The sequence below is a fragment of the Perna viridis genome, chromosome 10 (genome assembly GCF_037379345.1).
Source record: "Perna viridis isolate PV_CMFRI_1.1 ecotype Kerala chromosome 10, ASM3737934v1, whole genome shotgun sequence".
Taxonomy (NCBI): domain Eukaryota; kingdom Metazoa; phylum Mollusca; class Bivalvia; order Mytilida; family Mytilidae; genus Perna; species Perna viridis.
The window spans coordinates 36,328,439-36,344,914 of NC_142454.1; the positions used below are offsets into that span (position 1 = coordinate 36,328,439).

A 16,476-nucleotide genomic window follows, 5' to 3' on the forward strand; every position below is an offset into this window, starting at 1 on the left:
TTTAAAATATGTTTTCATGTCTAGTACATTTTCATAAAGAAATCTTCTTCCCTTGAATAGTTGTACATCCGGGAAAGTTGTAGCAGCATCAGATATTTAGTATGTAAATGTGAGGAACTTATGGTGGCTATTAGACAATTCGAAGAATTTAGCTCCTGTTTAGGTCCGTGGTAAATAAAAATCTATCATCCATGTATTGCAAATTTGAAATTTGAATTTGGAAAGGATATCTTTCATTATTCTATACATAAGGATATTGCATATTTCAGGGGCGCAGCTTGCCCCTATCGCCGAACCGAGACTTGTTTAAATAACTGCCCAATAAATTCAAAGATGTTGTTATCTAGAACTATATTTAAAAGATTCAATAAATCATCGGTTGTAGGGAATTTTACAGTGTACAGTGATTTGTCATGGTTATCATATTCTGACCTGACAGCCAATAAAATTTCATCAATTGGGCAGTTTGTAAACATTTCGCTTCTGTCAAAACTGCAGAGCAGGCAATTAGTTAGTGTTTCGTCTTTCTATCTTATGTATGAAATCATATGAATCTCGAAAATCTCGAACGTATGTGTTTTGTTTCTGTACTATAGGCACTAGAAAAAAATCAACATATAGCTTAAGTTTTCTGTTTTAGTGCCGATTTGAGAGATGATTGGGCATCCTGGTGGAACCATTTCTTGTCTACTGAGATTGTTGTGTTCCAAAGCGTAAATTTGTAATTTATGAACTTTTGGTAATAAGTGTAAGTGCCCAGGATTTGTCCTGCAAAAGCGATTAGATGCTTGATCTTTCAAGGTTGCTCAGATTTTCTCTGAATTTCCGAATCTGCATTGCTGACAGCTCATATTAAGTTTTGAAAATATAATTTTCGATTGCATTGCAAGTATTTTGTGGAGTGAAACCTGTATTCTGCATAAATGGATGCAATGCGTTTCCCTAAGAAAAGAATAGAAATCGGCACCTTATAGCTTCCTACAGAATTTATTAAAATCACTTATTAAGTTGATTTTAGCCCTGTTAATTGAAGGGATAGGTATGAATTTTAGCCCCTTAAGATAAAAGAAGGTATTTATCATCAGTTAATTTTATATGTGATATATTTTTTTTTGGCCCGGGCTAGTTCATTGCTGAGAAAATATTGATGCATTGTTAATTTATTTCTCTTTCGTTTCTTATGGCTGTTTTTTCCTTTATTCGGTTGAATCGTCTAGCCATCTCTGGGACCACAGAGACGTGACTTAACATGAGTTGCCTGTGATAGAAATGCTAATCTGAAAATCGAAGTGGGCGTGTTTTCACCAATGTTCAATGAACAATAAATAATGTAATCTAAACCACTCCAATAGCAGGAGAGTTATGGGGAGGCAAGGCGTGGATGATGGGTTTCATTTTTGTTTGACAAAATAACATCTAGATGAAAATAAGGCTATTTTGACATGAAGGGCCACTCATATTGGTGTCCAAATGATCTACATGTATGTTTCAATAGGGGACCATGGGTAACCCAATGTTACATCAAATTTCTATATGTTTTTCTTATAAAGGACCATGGGTAACCCAATATTATATATATAATGTGACGACTCTATTCGCTACACTGCTCCATCGGATCAAATTGATACAGGGACGATAACGTAAACTTGTAGAAGGGTCTGAAAAATTCCCAACGAACTGTCAAATTTGCGAAGCAAATATTTGGTCGTTCCCTCCGCGGGACTCGAACTCGTACCGCTGTGATATCTATGGCAACACCGCCTGCACAAGTCTAGCGCCCTAGACCACTCGGCCAGCTAGGCTATTCATAGCTTTCGCTTGCCGGGTCATTTATCCTCATAGGATTAATCTAGGGCTGTAACTTAGTACACGATGTATGGTAGTACGAGACAATTCATTTAGGTGTTATTATGTAAGATAGAGAATCAAATTAATGATGCATGTCACAACAAATCAATATTATACAAACGTCTCAGAATGTGACGACTCTATTCGCTACACTGCTCCGTCGGATTAAATACATATATCCTTGCTGGCCGAGTGGTCTAGGACGCTGGACTTGTGCAGGCGGTGTTGCCATAGATATCACAGCGGTACGAGTTCGAGTCCCGCGGAGGGAACGACCAAATATTTGCTTCGCAAATTTGACAGTTCTAACATCGTTGGGAATTTTTCCGACCTTTCTATACGTTTACTTTATCTTCCCTGTATCAATTTGATCCGATGGAGCAGTTTACTAAGTTACAGCTCTAAATTAATCCTACAAGGAGGAATGGCATATATGTATGTATCTATAAATAACCTTTGGTAGCCCAATGTTATATCTATATGTTTGCTTCTATGGAGGACTATGGGTAATCTAATGTTATATCTATAGGTATATGCCCCTGCAGATAGAATAAACACTGTCCTATATTATTTATGTAATCCATTAATATATATGCATGGTGTTTATCAGTATCTACCTATCAGGCTGCTGATCAGAACATTTGATATTATATATAAAGACATTTATCATGTCCGAGCTAATTGGATCCCTTTCTGCTTATCAGTCAGGTGTTAATTTTTATTTACTTTGATGACTTTAAGGATGATTCAAGTGATGTTAAATCAATTACCATGTGTAAATGAATATGCTACAATTCAGTATATGTTTATATTAGAAATAGAGGGGGAAATGTCAGAGATGGTAAAACAAGCTAAAAACAGGTCAGATATGCGTATAATGGCCATATATGAGGGAACACTATAAACTACACGGGTTTCGGGGAAAAATACCGAGAAACCACAAATTGTCCCCAAGCGCCTGTGATATAAATAAAAGACTTGAAATATTTTAAAACACATGTTTGCGGTGGTTTTCAACATGTCAGATGCTAGAGGTTAGGATGGCTCCTAGTCATAAAATGGTTTGCGAAACAACCACTAGTATTGCTGGAGTATGATAATGTGATGCAATAATGTATTTATTAATACACATTCATAAATATAGTATCACTATTTTTAGAACCGAAAATAGTATGTGCGCATTCATAAGTTGTGACGTAGAACGGTCTCCAGGATAAGAACCCAAATGAGAAGATTTCAACACGAACTTCCGCATTGTAACATAGTAACAGGGAAACCCTATTATTCGTCTGTAACGTGGCATCAATAGTCATACAGAAAAGAACTCTGAATGTATGTACATGTAACCCAGTAAGTAACGTAAATCAGTTAAATTCATGTATGAATGGCATTATAGATCAAATATTGAAAATAGAGATAGTAATCAGGCGCGGATCCAAGGACTGGCGTACCGGGCGTAAGCCCCCCTCCCCGCTCCCCCAGCTAAATCAGCATGTTTTGTATATGTTTAACTCATAAAATAAAATTAGTGTGATTTATCGGCAAAATCATATATTACTAAACACTTAGTCTTGAATGGATATGTGACTTTCCAAAAGACTAATGACTTTTAGGAACTTATTAGGTTCAAAATCTATACACCCGAATTGTTACAACTACGAGACACACAATAATAAACAATAAATATGAATTATATATATACGAATATAAGTTCTGAAGTTTGTCTCCAAAATTGAGAAACTTCCATATTATATACTTTATAGAATAATAACAATGGTTGCATGTATGGCAAGCCAAAGTGGACAACAATCAATATTTTGTATTATTAGAAAATATATTTTTAATATTACAAAATCATTTTTTTTTATATTGAAAATTTATTTTGTAATATTAAAAATTCATTTTCTAATATAACAAATTCCTGATTTAGTAAAATTAGAAAATATCACTAATTTAATAATATTACAAATTGAATTTGTAATATTACAAAATGAATTTGTAATATTAAAAAATCACTTTGTAGTATTGCAAAATCAATCACATTGTTTAATATTACAAAATGATTTTCTAATATTAAAAATGTGATTGAATATAATCATTTTTTTTGATATTGGAAATTCATTTGAATTTTTAATATCAAAAAATGTTCTTTTTAATTTTAAAAAGTTGTTTTGTAATATAATAAATCACATTTGTAATATTAAAAAATGAATTTGTAAAATTAAAAATCATTTTTAAATTTTAGAAAACACTCATTTTTGTCCACTTGGCTTTGTTGTGTTTCACGTCTTGTATTGTACAATGGCATTAAAAATATAATTCACGTACAAAGTTGGACAGCAAATCTTAATTTATTCGTAGCCAATGAAACCCCTATTTTTGTATTATTATTGTTTTAAAATAACATAATTGTTAATGAACTTTTATTTGCTTGAATTTTTTTTAAAGATTCATATACAGTTTATTTACAAATCTTGCAATACAGCAAACTCCTCTTTAAGCCCAGGGTAGCCATAAGGGGTCCCTGATTTCTTACAACCTTCACACCCAGGGATATTGTGTGAAGACATACAAAAAACTCCCATTTTTCTCAAATTAAACACTTATAAATAAAATATCATTTATCTTGTATAATATCAAAATTTACTTATTGCAAGTAGCAGCCACAGGCACCTCGATAATTATAAATCCATGAACTCCAATAGAATACTTGAGAGGATCGTTTAACTGCACTTTTAAAGCTGCACTAGTTGTCATTTTCGTAATTTTTTGTTTCTGTTGAAATATACCTTATCTTTGAATTATTTCTACTAAATTGTACTTTTCCTGTATAACTTTATTTGATATCCACAAATAAAATGCATTAAATACATGAAATAGGTGTCTATATATGTATTTCTTGCAAGACGCATGTGCCTTCTTGTGATCTTAATCCGTGCATGTGCTGTAAGAGTCTCCTCTTTAATAACAAATCTGATAGCAACGCGAAAGTGGTTATTCAACTTTAAGGAAGACGGACGGACTCAAGCAGTAAATGAAAAAAAGTTCGAATATAACGCAAGGATCCTTTTGAAATTTACCTATTGTGACATAATGTGGCTCAAATATGGTCATTATTTATATGAAAACTAATCAAGAGGTATATTACATGAAATGAAAACAAGACACGTGCTTACCTGTGTATCCCTTATTGTTATTTTTTTTACAAAGGTTAAAGTATTATAACCCAGATGAATGACCTGTCGGCAATATTCGGAAGTAATGGCGAAAAATAATTTGATCAGAGCCATCGATCTTCTCTGATTTAAAAAAAATCGCTGTTTTCACAATATTCTGTAGGTGAAATATATCGTTCCAAACTTCTTTCACCAACTTGCATGTAAAAAATAAATGATTCAAGTTTTCCCTTTCCTCGTAGAAATGACATGAACCATTTAAAAAAATTATTTTTTGTAACAATTCCTCGGTATAAATAATATTATGGAGCAGTTTTCACTGCTGCTGTTTAGCTTTTCTAGTCCCAAAATTGTCTTTTAATGAAACCCATATTTTATCCAATTGAATATTTTCGTTTATGAAGAAATATTCCCATTTTTGCTCCGAATTTGGAGTCAATGGGAATTCATAGAAACTCTGTATTTGTTTCAGTTTTATACCCTTTGTCGCCATAACCCTGCCTTTTCGTACAAAATGAGTGTTATTAAATACGAATGGCACTTTCTTCTGTGATAAGTTAATATTATCGAATTTTAGAATATCTATATGCTCAGCTATAAAAGCTGCCTTTATTTTGCTGTATTAAGCTATCCACTTTCTCTTATGGTTTAATTTATTGAAAACAACTAGAAATGACTTAGAATTAGTTCCATACATTTTTTTATCCCACTTTTGGCAAAATTATCAAAAATAGAACTTTTCCGCCAAATTTGAAATTCGAGTTACCCATAATACTGATAACTTAGTGGGGTTCGAAAAAGGAAATTGAAATTGAGTGCCATCCGTTATTTCCTGATGAAAATTATAAGTTAAAAAAAAACAAATTTTACTGTGTCGGCTATCTTTTTTTAAAGATAGAACTTGTTTTGTTTTTTGGGTTTTTTTTTGTCTATGTTCCCAGTTTTTAGTGGAGTCCGAGTTGCTCGTTTACTTTTGTTACTTTGTATGTATTACTTTGGTTATATTATGCTCTGTGTTGTGTCTGCCTGTTTTCCATGTCTGGTCTTTGTTCCTGGATTACATTCTTTGAATTCCTTTGCAGGTGGCTGTACTTGAAGGAAATAAAATGGAATATAACGAAAAACATATTTATGTTGACAATATTTTTACGAGGTGTAACATCGGTGCCACAAAACGGTTTAAAAGGTATTAATTTTTCCCAACATAAATATCGGTCATAAAAGGATATAGATTCTTCATTTTTTTACATTACATAGAACATCACTGTGATTTAAGGAGCAAACATGATTTGTACACAGGCAAAATTATTTCGCATTATTTTCACACTAATTTCACGTGATGTTTACCCGAATTGAAATAACATTTGTGACAGACTTCCCGTAAAACTCTTGTTTACATTTCACACTCTGTTTATGTTAGTTTAATTAAAGTCAATACCATCTAATGTTTACGTGAATTTCATGTATAGCTCTATTCATATAATTTTCATGCGAACAATATTGTGTACTTATTATGAAACTTAACATGTATAATTCCTCTAAAGTCTATATTGCAATTTACTCACATTACCTTAAATATCTTTTCTTCCAACAACAGAGAAAAAGGGGCTTCCGACATTTTTTTCAATTTCATATCTAACCAATTCAAAACATTAGAAACCCATTTTTTTGCAATGTTTTCAGTAGATTTGAATGGTTGTTTTCTTGTTTTTACCCGTACAGATGTGTGGATGAATATATCATTATTTTTATCTAAACAGCCACTTTTTTTTTTGTTTTTGTTTTTGTTTTTGTTTTTTTATCAATACTTGATTTTGTTCGTTTTGTTGTTTTGATTGTTCATTTCTTTTCTGTTTTGTATACCTTTTTGTCTGTCGCTAAATATTTAATGTTTGTTCGTTAATAGCAATATTGACAATGTTTTTAGTTTATTGAACTGTACAAAATGACACTCTTGTAATCGGCAAAGACGTGGAACTTTTCTGTGATACGTCATCCATGGATGCGGAATGTACTGGTTGTCCCCTAATGTGGACAAAGGGATATGGTAAAGAAATATTAGGTTTCAACGGATTGTCTAGTGACGACAGAAAGTATAGACTCCCGACTGAAGACCATGGTAATCGTCTGATCATACAAAACATTCAGGAGGACGACATCAGGTGGAACTATACCTGCTCCTACGGCTTTGAAAAGTACAGTAATAGTCTTATTTCGGAACGTTCATATTTATGTAAGATGTTTTACTTTTGATTTCAACTATAGGCCTAAAATAGTAAGATATGTTTAGGACTGACTAAATAAATAAATATATGAAAAACATGTGTAAAAATGTTATACGTTTAGATATTTTTCCATGTGGTTTCTTAAACCAATTGCTTTAGCATGTCATATGATTTTGGAAATTAATGTGTTTTAATATGGCAGGAAACAAATATATCAACTGTGTTGCTATTTCTTCTGTGGTATCATTTTTTTTATAGTGCAAGCCTTTCAAAATGTTTCCTCTTATCTAGCTAGACAGAAAGAAAATAAGAAACATTATCTATTTATTTGATGTACTATTTCTTCATTGCATTGGACAGTATTTATTTTCATATATAGACTTCAGTATCGGTAACATGAAAAAATCGAATTATCGAATGTTTTCAGATTTACCGAGCAATGACACAGTAACTGTCAATTTGGAAGTTTGTGAACGTACCCTTGTTGGTGAAATCGTTTTGGAAAAGGTACATCCTATTCCAGAATGTAATCTCTATCTCAATGTGAGTTATGACCTTTGTTAGTGAGATTTGCAATGTACAATTGTAATTAACTATTACACAAGTCATATGATTCACTAGGGTAATTATTAATCACACTATCATCCTGCAAGGGCGTAAATTTTAGGATAGGAGTGAAGATCATCGGGACATATCTGCAAATATTTCATGACCATACAATTTAAAATTTCTTTCTTTGCACTTTGTTATCAAATATAGACATAAAGCATACACAGCTAGGATCAAAATATAATACTGAGGCAATGATGCATATACATATATAATCAAGTTAAAGGTACACCCAAACTCTGGAATCGATGCATATATTATTATAAAAGATTTCGTTGTGTTAACCACTCGTGCTTGGATAAAACCATTCGTCCAAATAACTGAAGCAGCAATATGCAAATGAGGGTGATGCATAAACAATCCATCCACCATTGATGAAAATATTTGAATGAACAATATGCAAATGACCATAAAAGGAAAATTCTTCCGAGAATGACGTTGAGACTAATAACGCACTTTCAAACTATGTGACCTGAATGTCGTGACTGAGATAGTTCAATCACACCATTGCTCAGCGTGTACATTTGACCTGAACGCCAAGACAAAATAGATTTTACCTAGTAACCACCGAATTATTTAAAAAATACTCCGAAGAAACATAGTTCGACACAAAGATTTATTTGTTTTCCCACATTTTTAAGATAAGGAAAATCGTACATACATATTATAAGTTCCCATAACCGTCTATGATTTTTTTTAGACAGTCAGAAAACCTGTTGGAGGGATTCAGCTAACATGCAGAATCTACTGACTGTCTAAATAATCGTAGACGGTCACCTTGGAGCTTGTAACTTTTAATCTATTTATATACTAGAAGTACGTACGTAAGACCTTTTTAACACAAAGTAGTACAACATTATGCAAAATAGAGGGTGATGTCAATTTACTGGGATCGTTTTACATTTCAGACACATTACATAAATTTAAGCAAATAAAACAAACTGTTGTTTCAGAACGAAAACATCACGGCCACAATGGATAGAGAAATCGTTCAGGTAGGGTTGTTTAATAAAGTTGAGTATACCTTGACTTGCAACATTAGCTCTGATGTGTGCAATGCTAGACTCCAGATGTATTGCTCTTTTGGACAAATCAAAACAACTATTGAGAACAGATCATTTATCTTCACGTGTAATGGTAAGTTGCGGCAGTTACTTTGACTTGTACAATCTTATGAAACACATAGGCACACACATACACGAATACAAAACTTATACTTGTATGATATTAACATTGAAATGAATAATGCATTAGAATTTAAATCAAACTAATTTTTCATGTTAAGTTTTGTGATTTCAGCTGATAGGAAAGGTCCATCTTTTACTGCAAGAATATACATCATTACAGTAACAGTAACTTTCGTCTTATTTTCGATTACGGCGATTTTAATTGTGGTATACAGGATAAAAATGAATAGACATTGTGAAATACCCTGGAGGCTTTCCCCTTGTATAGCTAAAAGTAGTCAGAACAGGACTTCAACTAGTACTGAAGTTGACGTTGAAATGAAAAATAGAAGTAAAAATGAAGTTTGTCATGTACTAATTCACACAGAGCCAGCAAACACATTAACAACTAGAGAAAGAAAGAAAAATGCAGCCAAGCTATGTGATTCTGTAAGTTTTGAACAAGAGTCATTTATACCTAGAGAAGTAACAGAGGATGTGAGCGATGGATATGAAAAAAATAAAGGTCCAAAAACTACTCGTCAAAACTCTAATGAATCTTTAAGATCTGACAATTCTACTGTTTCTAAAAAGTCAAAAAAACGTAAAGATATAAAAGACAAAGGTATTATCTCTCGTAATCCAAAGCCTCAACGCAGAGTGAAATTAAGACCATGGAAAGGACACGGCGGCTTCCATCACCTACTTTATTCCAAGAAGCGCGACACAAATAAAAAAGGGGATGATACTAAATGTTAGATATTTCAATGATAAATTATATTTTTGTCATAATTTAGTCATACACTTCTAAGTATTCATGAGTATCTTCAGTAATATCTGTGTCAAAATATATCTGATCATGTTGTAGTGTTACTTAATGACCTATTTACTAAATGTACTAAAAGTTAAAGATTTTGATGTATATATGAGAATCAATCATGAGACAAGGTATGGGTTGTAATTTAAATGAATAATTTAAAAAAAAATGAAGGCTATTTCAAAAGTGACACTTCTACATTACATGTAATTCTAGAATATTCTCAGATAACCTTCTTAAGTTTCTAACTAGCTTCTATCCTAGCCCATTTGTCATAATGTTCTTTGTTGGACTCCTCTTATAGTTTATGTTCTTAATGTACATTTCAATTTGGCCAAGCTTACCTTTCCTCTTTCGACTACCACGGACTTGACTTTTTATGAGCAACTCAGCGGGTGTTTCTAGAAAAGCAGAGGACGCTTACCCTACCGGTTCACCTGATCCAAGCTCCCAGTTTTTAGTGGAGTCCGAGTTGCTCATTTGCTTTTCTTACTTTGTATGTATGATTTTAGTTACTTTATGTTCTTTGTTGTGTATGTCTGTTTTCCGTGGTTGGTCTTTGACGCTGGATTATATTATTTTGATTACCGGGGTTGACAAACGAGAAAAGGAAAACTATGACCCGTTGAATAAATCAGTTTTCATGGTGTAGATGGATACACCATAACGATCAACGAGTTCATGATGACGACCATAAAACTTCTGTAGTGATGACTTCAATCTTGTATCAACATAATCCTGTTCCAGAAGCCTATTTGTTAGAGTTCTAGCGCGGTATAAAAAGTCTGCGTAGTTTCGGCAAGCTCTGGCATAACGTATGAGTTGTGATAAGAACACTCCATACACAGGTGCCGAAGGGATGTTGCCACAGATGAAAGGAAAGTTGACAATTCTGAATGAAAAGTCATCACGTTTGTCGTAAAGTTTGGTCAATAGTTTTCCTTTACCATCGATTTCTAAATTTAGGTCAAGATATGAGGCTGACTTCAGTGTCTGTAGTATCCTTTATCTCAAGTTCTTTTGGGTAGATGCGATGTATCAAATCCCCGAAATTAGGATTGTTTAAAGATAATGCGTCATCTATATAGCGGAAACTGAGATAGAATAAATAGAATTATTCCATTCTTGAGCCATTTTTTTTTACTCATCCAATGACAGAAAAAAAAGATTCAATATTTTTCTCAGTTACTAACAATGTAGATTTTCAAATGATTTTTTTAACTCCGTGGGCTGCAAAAAAAATTATTTCCGCGCGTGCGCGTAAAAAATATAGCTCATCATAAGATCCCAGGACCCCCCCAAGTAGAAAATATCTGTGTCTTAGAAAGGCATATTGTTTGTCGGTATAGGAGAGTTCTTCGTGATGTGACCACTTACCTGTGATTTGGTTTTGGTTTGCAAATAATCCATTGAGTGGCATGGGGCATCAACTTTAAATCATCATTTTAAAAGATAATGAAAAAAATTCTTTTGGTTCCCAAAAATTGCAAATAAGATTATTTTTATCAATGGAATTTTTAAATAAACATTTAGTAATTAGACTATGTATAGAAAATTACAATTTTATACAACAATAGACTTTACATATAAAAATCACTACAAATTTATTTTTCAAGTAAAAGAGTAATAAATTCACATACATCATATGAATTATTTAATCTAAATGAAACATTTTACAGAACCAAAATTGGATATAAAATAACAAAGTTTTGAAAATTTGGATTCTAATCATGAAATTGTCAGTTGTTTATTAAGTTGTTTATTTGCCAACAAATTTGACACTGAATGATATATGACAGCACTAATGAGACTGGCGAACTCTCCTATACAATTATCAGCAGATGGCCGGGCGTATTATAAGGTTGGAATTTGGGTATAAATTACGAATTAAATGAATTGAAAGATTTCTAGCATTTAAATGAGAGATTGCTTTAAATTAGAATATCAAAGTTAAGAAATAATGTTTTATTTTTTGAGTTTACATATTCGGTAATATTTTAGATTTGATTTCTTTCAATGACAAATGTCAGTTTTATGTATTAATAAGATTCATATTGTTTATTGGCAAAAAGTGATAATCATAAAAAGCTTAAGGCACCTGACCAGTTCACTATTTAAGTTCGACGAAAGGGACTCTTGTCACTTAGCTGGTATAATATAATTTAATTTAATTTTGTTAAAGCATTCATTTTTTAAGATAAAAGTTTTTCTCCAAATAAGCTAATTTGAACCAAGGCAAAGCTGTCTTTAACTCGGTTATTTATATTTGAAAATAAGTACTTCAAAGAATAAAATACTGCTCAAAGTTTGTGTCCTTATTAATGTTTAATTATGTTTATTGTTTAAAAGATAAATTGAATTATATATAATCTTTAATATTGTAACTTTATTACTCATTATTATTGTATATATTGACTTAGCTGGTGACAAGAGTAAAGATATGAGCTACTAATTGAACTTGGTTTGTTTAAGGTCCCTCCCGCCGAATCCCTGTCCCTCGCAAAGTAACACCTGTGTAAGCAAGTTCCCCAAAGAAAAGAAAATATGAAGTCGAGATAAACAGAAACAATGAAATAAAGCATATTCTCCTATAAGACCCCGAAACACAGCATTATAGATTCATGTGCTCTGGTGCAGCTCTTTATCTATTATTCACGGCAAGTTATATCGGATAACTATTGTCTATTTAGTATACTTGGAGTTACTTCTCCAAATTCAGCATACTTAATCAATTTGACCGATTATTTCCATTGCTGGTAGTTTTGATTATCCTCGATATTGTTATCCTTTAATAATCGAGCATTCTTTATGTGGAAATCTCATTTTATCTGTATGGTATTTGTTGAGGTATTGGGTATATTATTAAGTGTATTTTTGTTTTTTTTTAATAACGTTTTTGGCATTCTTTTTTTTCTTTTCTTCTCTTGTGGTAACTATTCTTTGACATGAAAAATGCTTTTTTTTTAAATCAACCAAAACGGGGAGTGTAATATAAAGTCACTGACCACAAGCGTTTCCAATTGTATACAATTATAAATATTTTACAGAAAAAAAGGTTATAAGAATTTATATACGGAAACATGGAATGTATTATGCGTGGTAGAAACCAAAACTTAATCAAAAGTATGTAAATACCCTGGTCTTCTTTAATCACAATAATAATTTATATTCTTACTCCACGTAAACCCCCAACGTTTCCGGACATTACTGTGCATCTCCAAGTTCCGGTGAAACCGAAAGTAAAAAGATGGGATTGAAAGGTAGGCGCTTTTTTGGGAAGAAAAATAGCCGTATAGGCTTGTCAGTACAATTGATAATACTAAAAGGTTCACAAAAATAGAAACACGAAAATGTGTAGGTTATCAATGGGTTTTAAATTCCGTGGTTTCGCAGTGTCTGTAACTCATGCTAGATTCATCCTATTCTTCTGTGTATTCTGCACATTTTTTTCAACTTATTTTTTGTTCCAGCATGGGGTGCACGGTATACATCAAAACAATGAGTTCCAAGATTTTTTTCTAGAGACATTAAGGGAATAAGGACCAAAGTTGTTGATAAAAGACAACTTCAAGTCATTTTGTATTTTTTAAAACAGTTTTATTTGAAATGAACAAATCAAATAAAATAGTAATGCTATTTAATAGTTGTTTTTATCCATCATTGTTGTTTTCTTGCATTTCATACTTTGTACAATTTTATAAATTCATAACTTCTTCACCTGCATGGGCATGCCCCCGACCTAAAAGTATGGGTTCTACGAGGTAGATTTAGGGGTGTCAGGTCGATCCGGCCCCAAACCAATCCGGCCCTAAGTCGATCCGGCCCCAAGTCGATTCGGCCCATTTCGATCCGTCCCACAGTCATTCCGACCACATATTAAAATATGAAGTATTTCTACAAATACGGGTGTTATAATAAGAATTGGTCGATAATGGAAGAAAATTAAATCGAGGAAACTCAGTCATTATCAATGAGCAGATGTGTATTTACTGCCACTTCAGGATTACAGTGGAAACCTTTACTTGTAGTTGCAACTTTTGTTTTTCATCAGTAATTAGTTGCAGATTTTTTTTTTCAGATTATAGTAAAGACGATTTTATGAATATATAGATAACACCATATAACAATATCACCAGTTGAATGAAAACCTCTTCATGAAAATATATATATATTTTTTACTTTATTATGTTATTGCTTGTATTGACAGGAGTTCATATGGTTCATTTGTTGCTGATTTCGTCTTTTTTGTGTATGTATTTCAGATTTTGTTTTTGATTCATTTTACTTCATTTTCTTGTGTATTTGTTTTAAACTGAATTCTTTTGGAGTTCCTACATATGTAAATAACAAAAACAAGATGTACGAGATTAAATATTTATTGCAAGTATGTATTGATATGCAAAGGTACTAAGCACAAGCATAAGCATTAATCAAAATATATACTTAGCACTAACACACTATCAACAACTTATCATGATTGTCTTTAACATAATAATAATATATCATGCATATTTACAAACATAAAAGGAATTGGCACAATGTTAACAGTTGACAATCATATAACTCAGAAACATGTAACAAAACACATAAATCAATAATATATGAAGTTCATTGACTAGAATATTAATATTTAAGAGTTTATAATAAAATGTCAAACGATCATGTCACTTTAGACGGACGAAAAGTTAGTTGCTGTCGCTGTCACTGTTCTCTGGAGTGGGGTCTGGCACTGGTATGTCATACATGTGACCAACAGCACGGAGGAAGTTGGAGGTGGTGATGGTCCTAGAATGGAGCTTTTCCCACAACATTGATAGGCGTCCCTGGGACCTTTTGTACTGGGTACGTTGCCAGCGGGCAAGGGTCTGCTCCTCCACAAGGCATACTTGCTGACTAACTGACTAGGCTTCCTTGAACAACGCTGGCACCAGTTTGTAGAAGTACAATTTGTTACCATTGGCATTGCTATTAAATCTATGATGCCAGCCTGTTAAAAAAGAAAAGAAATTATTATGTGTTCAGGAAAAAATTGTAAATAATTTACTTAATGATTGAAGATGCATGATTGACATTATATGTCTTGGTAACTATATTATTATTTGTTATGCTCATAGTATCATATTCATATACATAAACTTACCCTCCACATGGTCCTGGATAATCTACAAAATTAAAACGTTCATAATCAATAATTTAGTGCATGAAAGTAATTTACAATTGTATAAATCTTAATTGGACTAAAAATGATTAGATTATCACCTTAATTAACAGGTAGACACAAACATGTCAAAAAATGATTAGATTATCCCATTAATCATATACAAAGAACGACGCAAGAAATAGACTATAATTGACAATTCAGTATTTAAAATTATAGATTTATAGGAAATTAACTAACCTCATTTGCAACTGCTGGTTCTGGTTGTGGCTCAGGTTCTGGTTCTGGTTGTTGCTCAGGTTCTGGTTGTGGCTCAGGTTCTGGTTGCTGCTGTGGTTCTGCAACTGGTACAAGTTCTGGAACCTGTGGCAAACATTCTATACACATGAAGATAACATCAATTTCTGCATGTACCATTCTTTTATACTCTGGTAAGGATACTCCTGCAAAAGTAATAAATTTCAATATAAAAATTTCAGTCTCTATTCCATATTTAATGAAAAACTCTCTAAGCTAAAATTTTCTGTTTTCAGCGGAGTTGATATCTATTTGGCACATTCCCCATTTATATTCTTCAATAATATTATGTGAAAAATTATTTAATTTAAGTCAAAAATTTTTTTAGGATAAATGAAATGTTTTTACATTCTTACCTGAATTGCACAGACGATGTTGCCATTTAGAACATTGGTCCCATTGCAGTGGATGCTGCCGCGATCGAAAATTCTGGTCACATACCACACACGGGAAAGACATTGTAATTCTGAGAACAACCAATTATGTCTCCTCTTTTATTGGAAAAAATTCGGCATATCAAACAATATTTCTCAAACTGAGTAGTTTTTTTAATTTGTTTAAATAAAGGTTGTGCACAATAGCTTGGGAATGAAGCCATTTTTTATTAAATATAAATCGATAGACATGTGAAGATCAAAGGCTCTTTAACAATCATCAGTTGTGTTTGATTGTTATTAACTTTCTAACAACTTTTAGCTTTTCATAATAAAAAACACCCGTACTTTAATTAATATTAAAACAACAAATATTAATTAAATTGATACTGTCATTAGCTTTTTTGTACAATTTATCATTAAAAAATAAAATATAAATGAAATTTAAGAAATAAATACTTAAATTTAATATTCTTTAATAATTATTATTTTGGGGACGAATCGACTTTAAATATGGGCCGGATCGACTTGAGGCCGGATCGATGTGGGCCGAATCGACTTGGGCCGGATCGACTTTGGGCCGTATCGACATGGAAGCGATTTAGGCGGTTTATGGTTGAAACTTGAATATCTCGCTGATTTTGCCATAAAAGATACCACATTGCACCCACTCTAGAAGAATATTTCAAAAATTTAACCTAAAAAATTTTTCACGTCGCTACGCTCGGCCAATATTTTAACTGTGCACGAACCCGAATGGTGTCTTCTCACTTAGCCAACATTTTGTATTTCAGGTACCTACAGGT

At 32.4% G+C, this 16,476-nt stretch overlaps 2 protein-coding genes across 5 annotated transcripts in view; both read left to right on the plus strand.

Moving 5' to 3' along the window:
* Positions 1 to 3,014: 3,014 nt before the first annotated feature.
* LOC148605625 (uncharacterized) lies at positions 3,015 to 12,384 on the plus strand. Of its 3 annotated transcripts, none has more exons than XM_088549735.1 (6): positions 3,015 to 3,198; positions 6,107 to 6,210; positions 6,952 to 7,257; positions 7,677 to 7,792; positions 8,812 to 8,995; positions 9,158 to 12,384. In XM_088549735.1, the coding sequence occupies exons 3-6, from the start codon at positions 7,023 to 7,025 to the stop codon at positions 9,781 to 9,783; spliced, it is 1,161 nt and encodes a 386-aa protein (XP_088405861.1). In that variant the 5' UTR covers positions 3,015 to 3,198; positions 6,107 to 6,210; positions 6,952 to 7,022; the 3' UTR covers positions 9,784 to 12,384. The 3 variants fall into 3 exon arrangements, with proteins under 3 accessions (XP_088405861.1, XP_088405859.1, XP_088405862.1); XM_088549733.1 differs by having other exon boundaries at positions 3,015 to 3,180; XM_088549736.1 differs by having other exon boundaries at positions 3,015 to 3,180; positions 7,677 to 7,756.
* A 135-nt stretch (positions 12,385 to 12,519) lies between these two features.
* The window catches only part of LOC148605626 (cubilin-like), a 43,874-nt gene continuing 39,917 nt past the window's right edge, over positions 12,520 to 16,476 (plus strand). For both annotated transcript variants that reach the window (XM_088549729.1, XM_088549728.1), the window contains exon 1: positions 12,520 to 13,101. Coding sequence is in view for 1 of the 2 variants with exons in the window: in XM_088549728.1 (XP_088405854.1) it covers positions 13,089 to 13,101 (13 nt within the window). In the remaining variant the exon portion in view is untranslated. The remainder of the gene's footprint in view (positions 13,102 to 16,476) is intronic.

Excerpts from the sequence above, each read along its gene's own strand:
- LOC148605625 (XM_088549735.1), top strand. The coding sequence starts at position 7,023 with ATGGATGCGGAATGTACTGGTTGTCCCCTAATGTGGACAAAGGGATAT. Across the intron at positions 7,793-8,811 it reads AATGTAATCTCTATCTCAAT|AACGAAAACATCACGGCCAC; the intron begins GTGAGTTATGAC and ends CTGTTGTTTCAG. Across the intron at positions 8,996-9,157 it reads ATTTATCTTCACGTGTAATG|CTGATAGGAAAGGTCCATCT; the intron begins GTAAGTTGCGGC and ends TTGTGATTTCAG.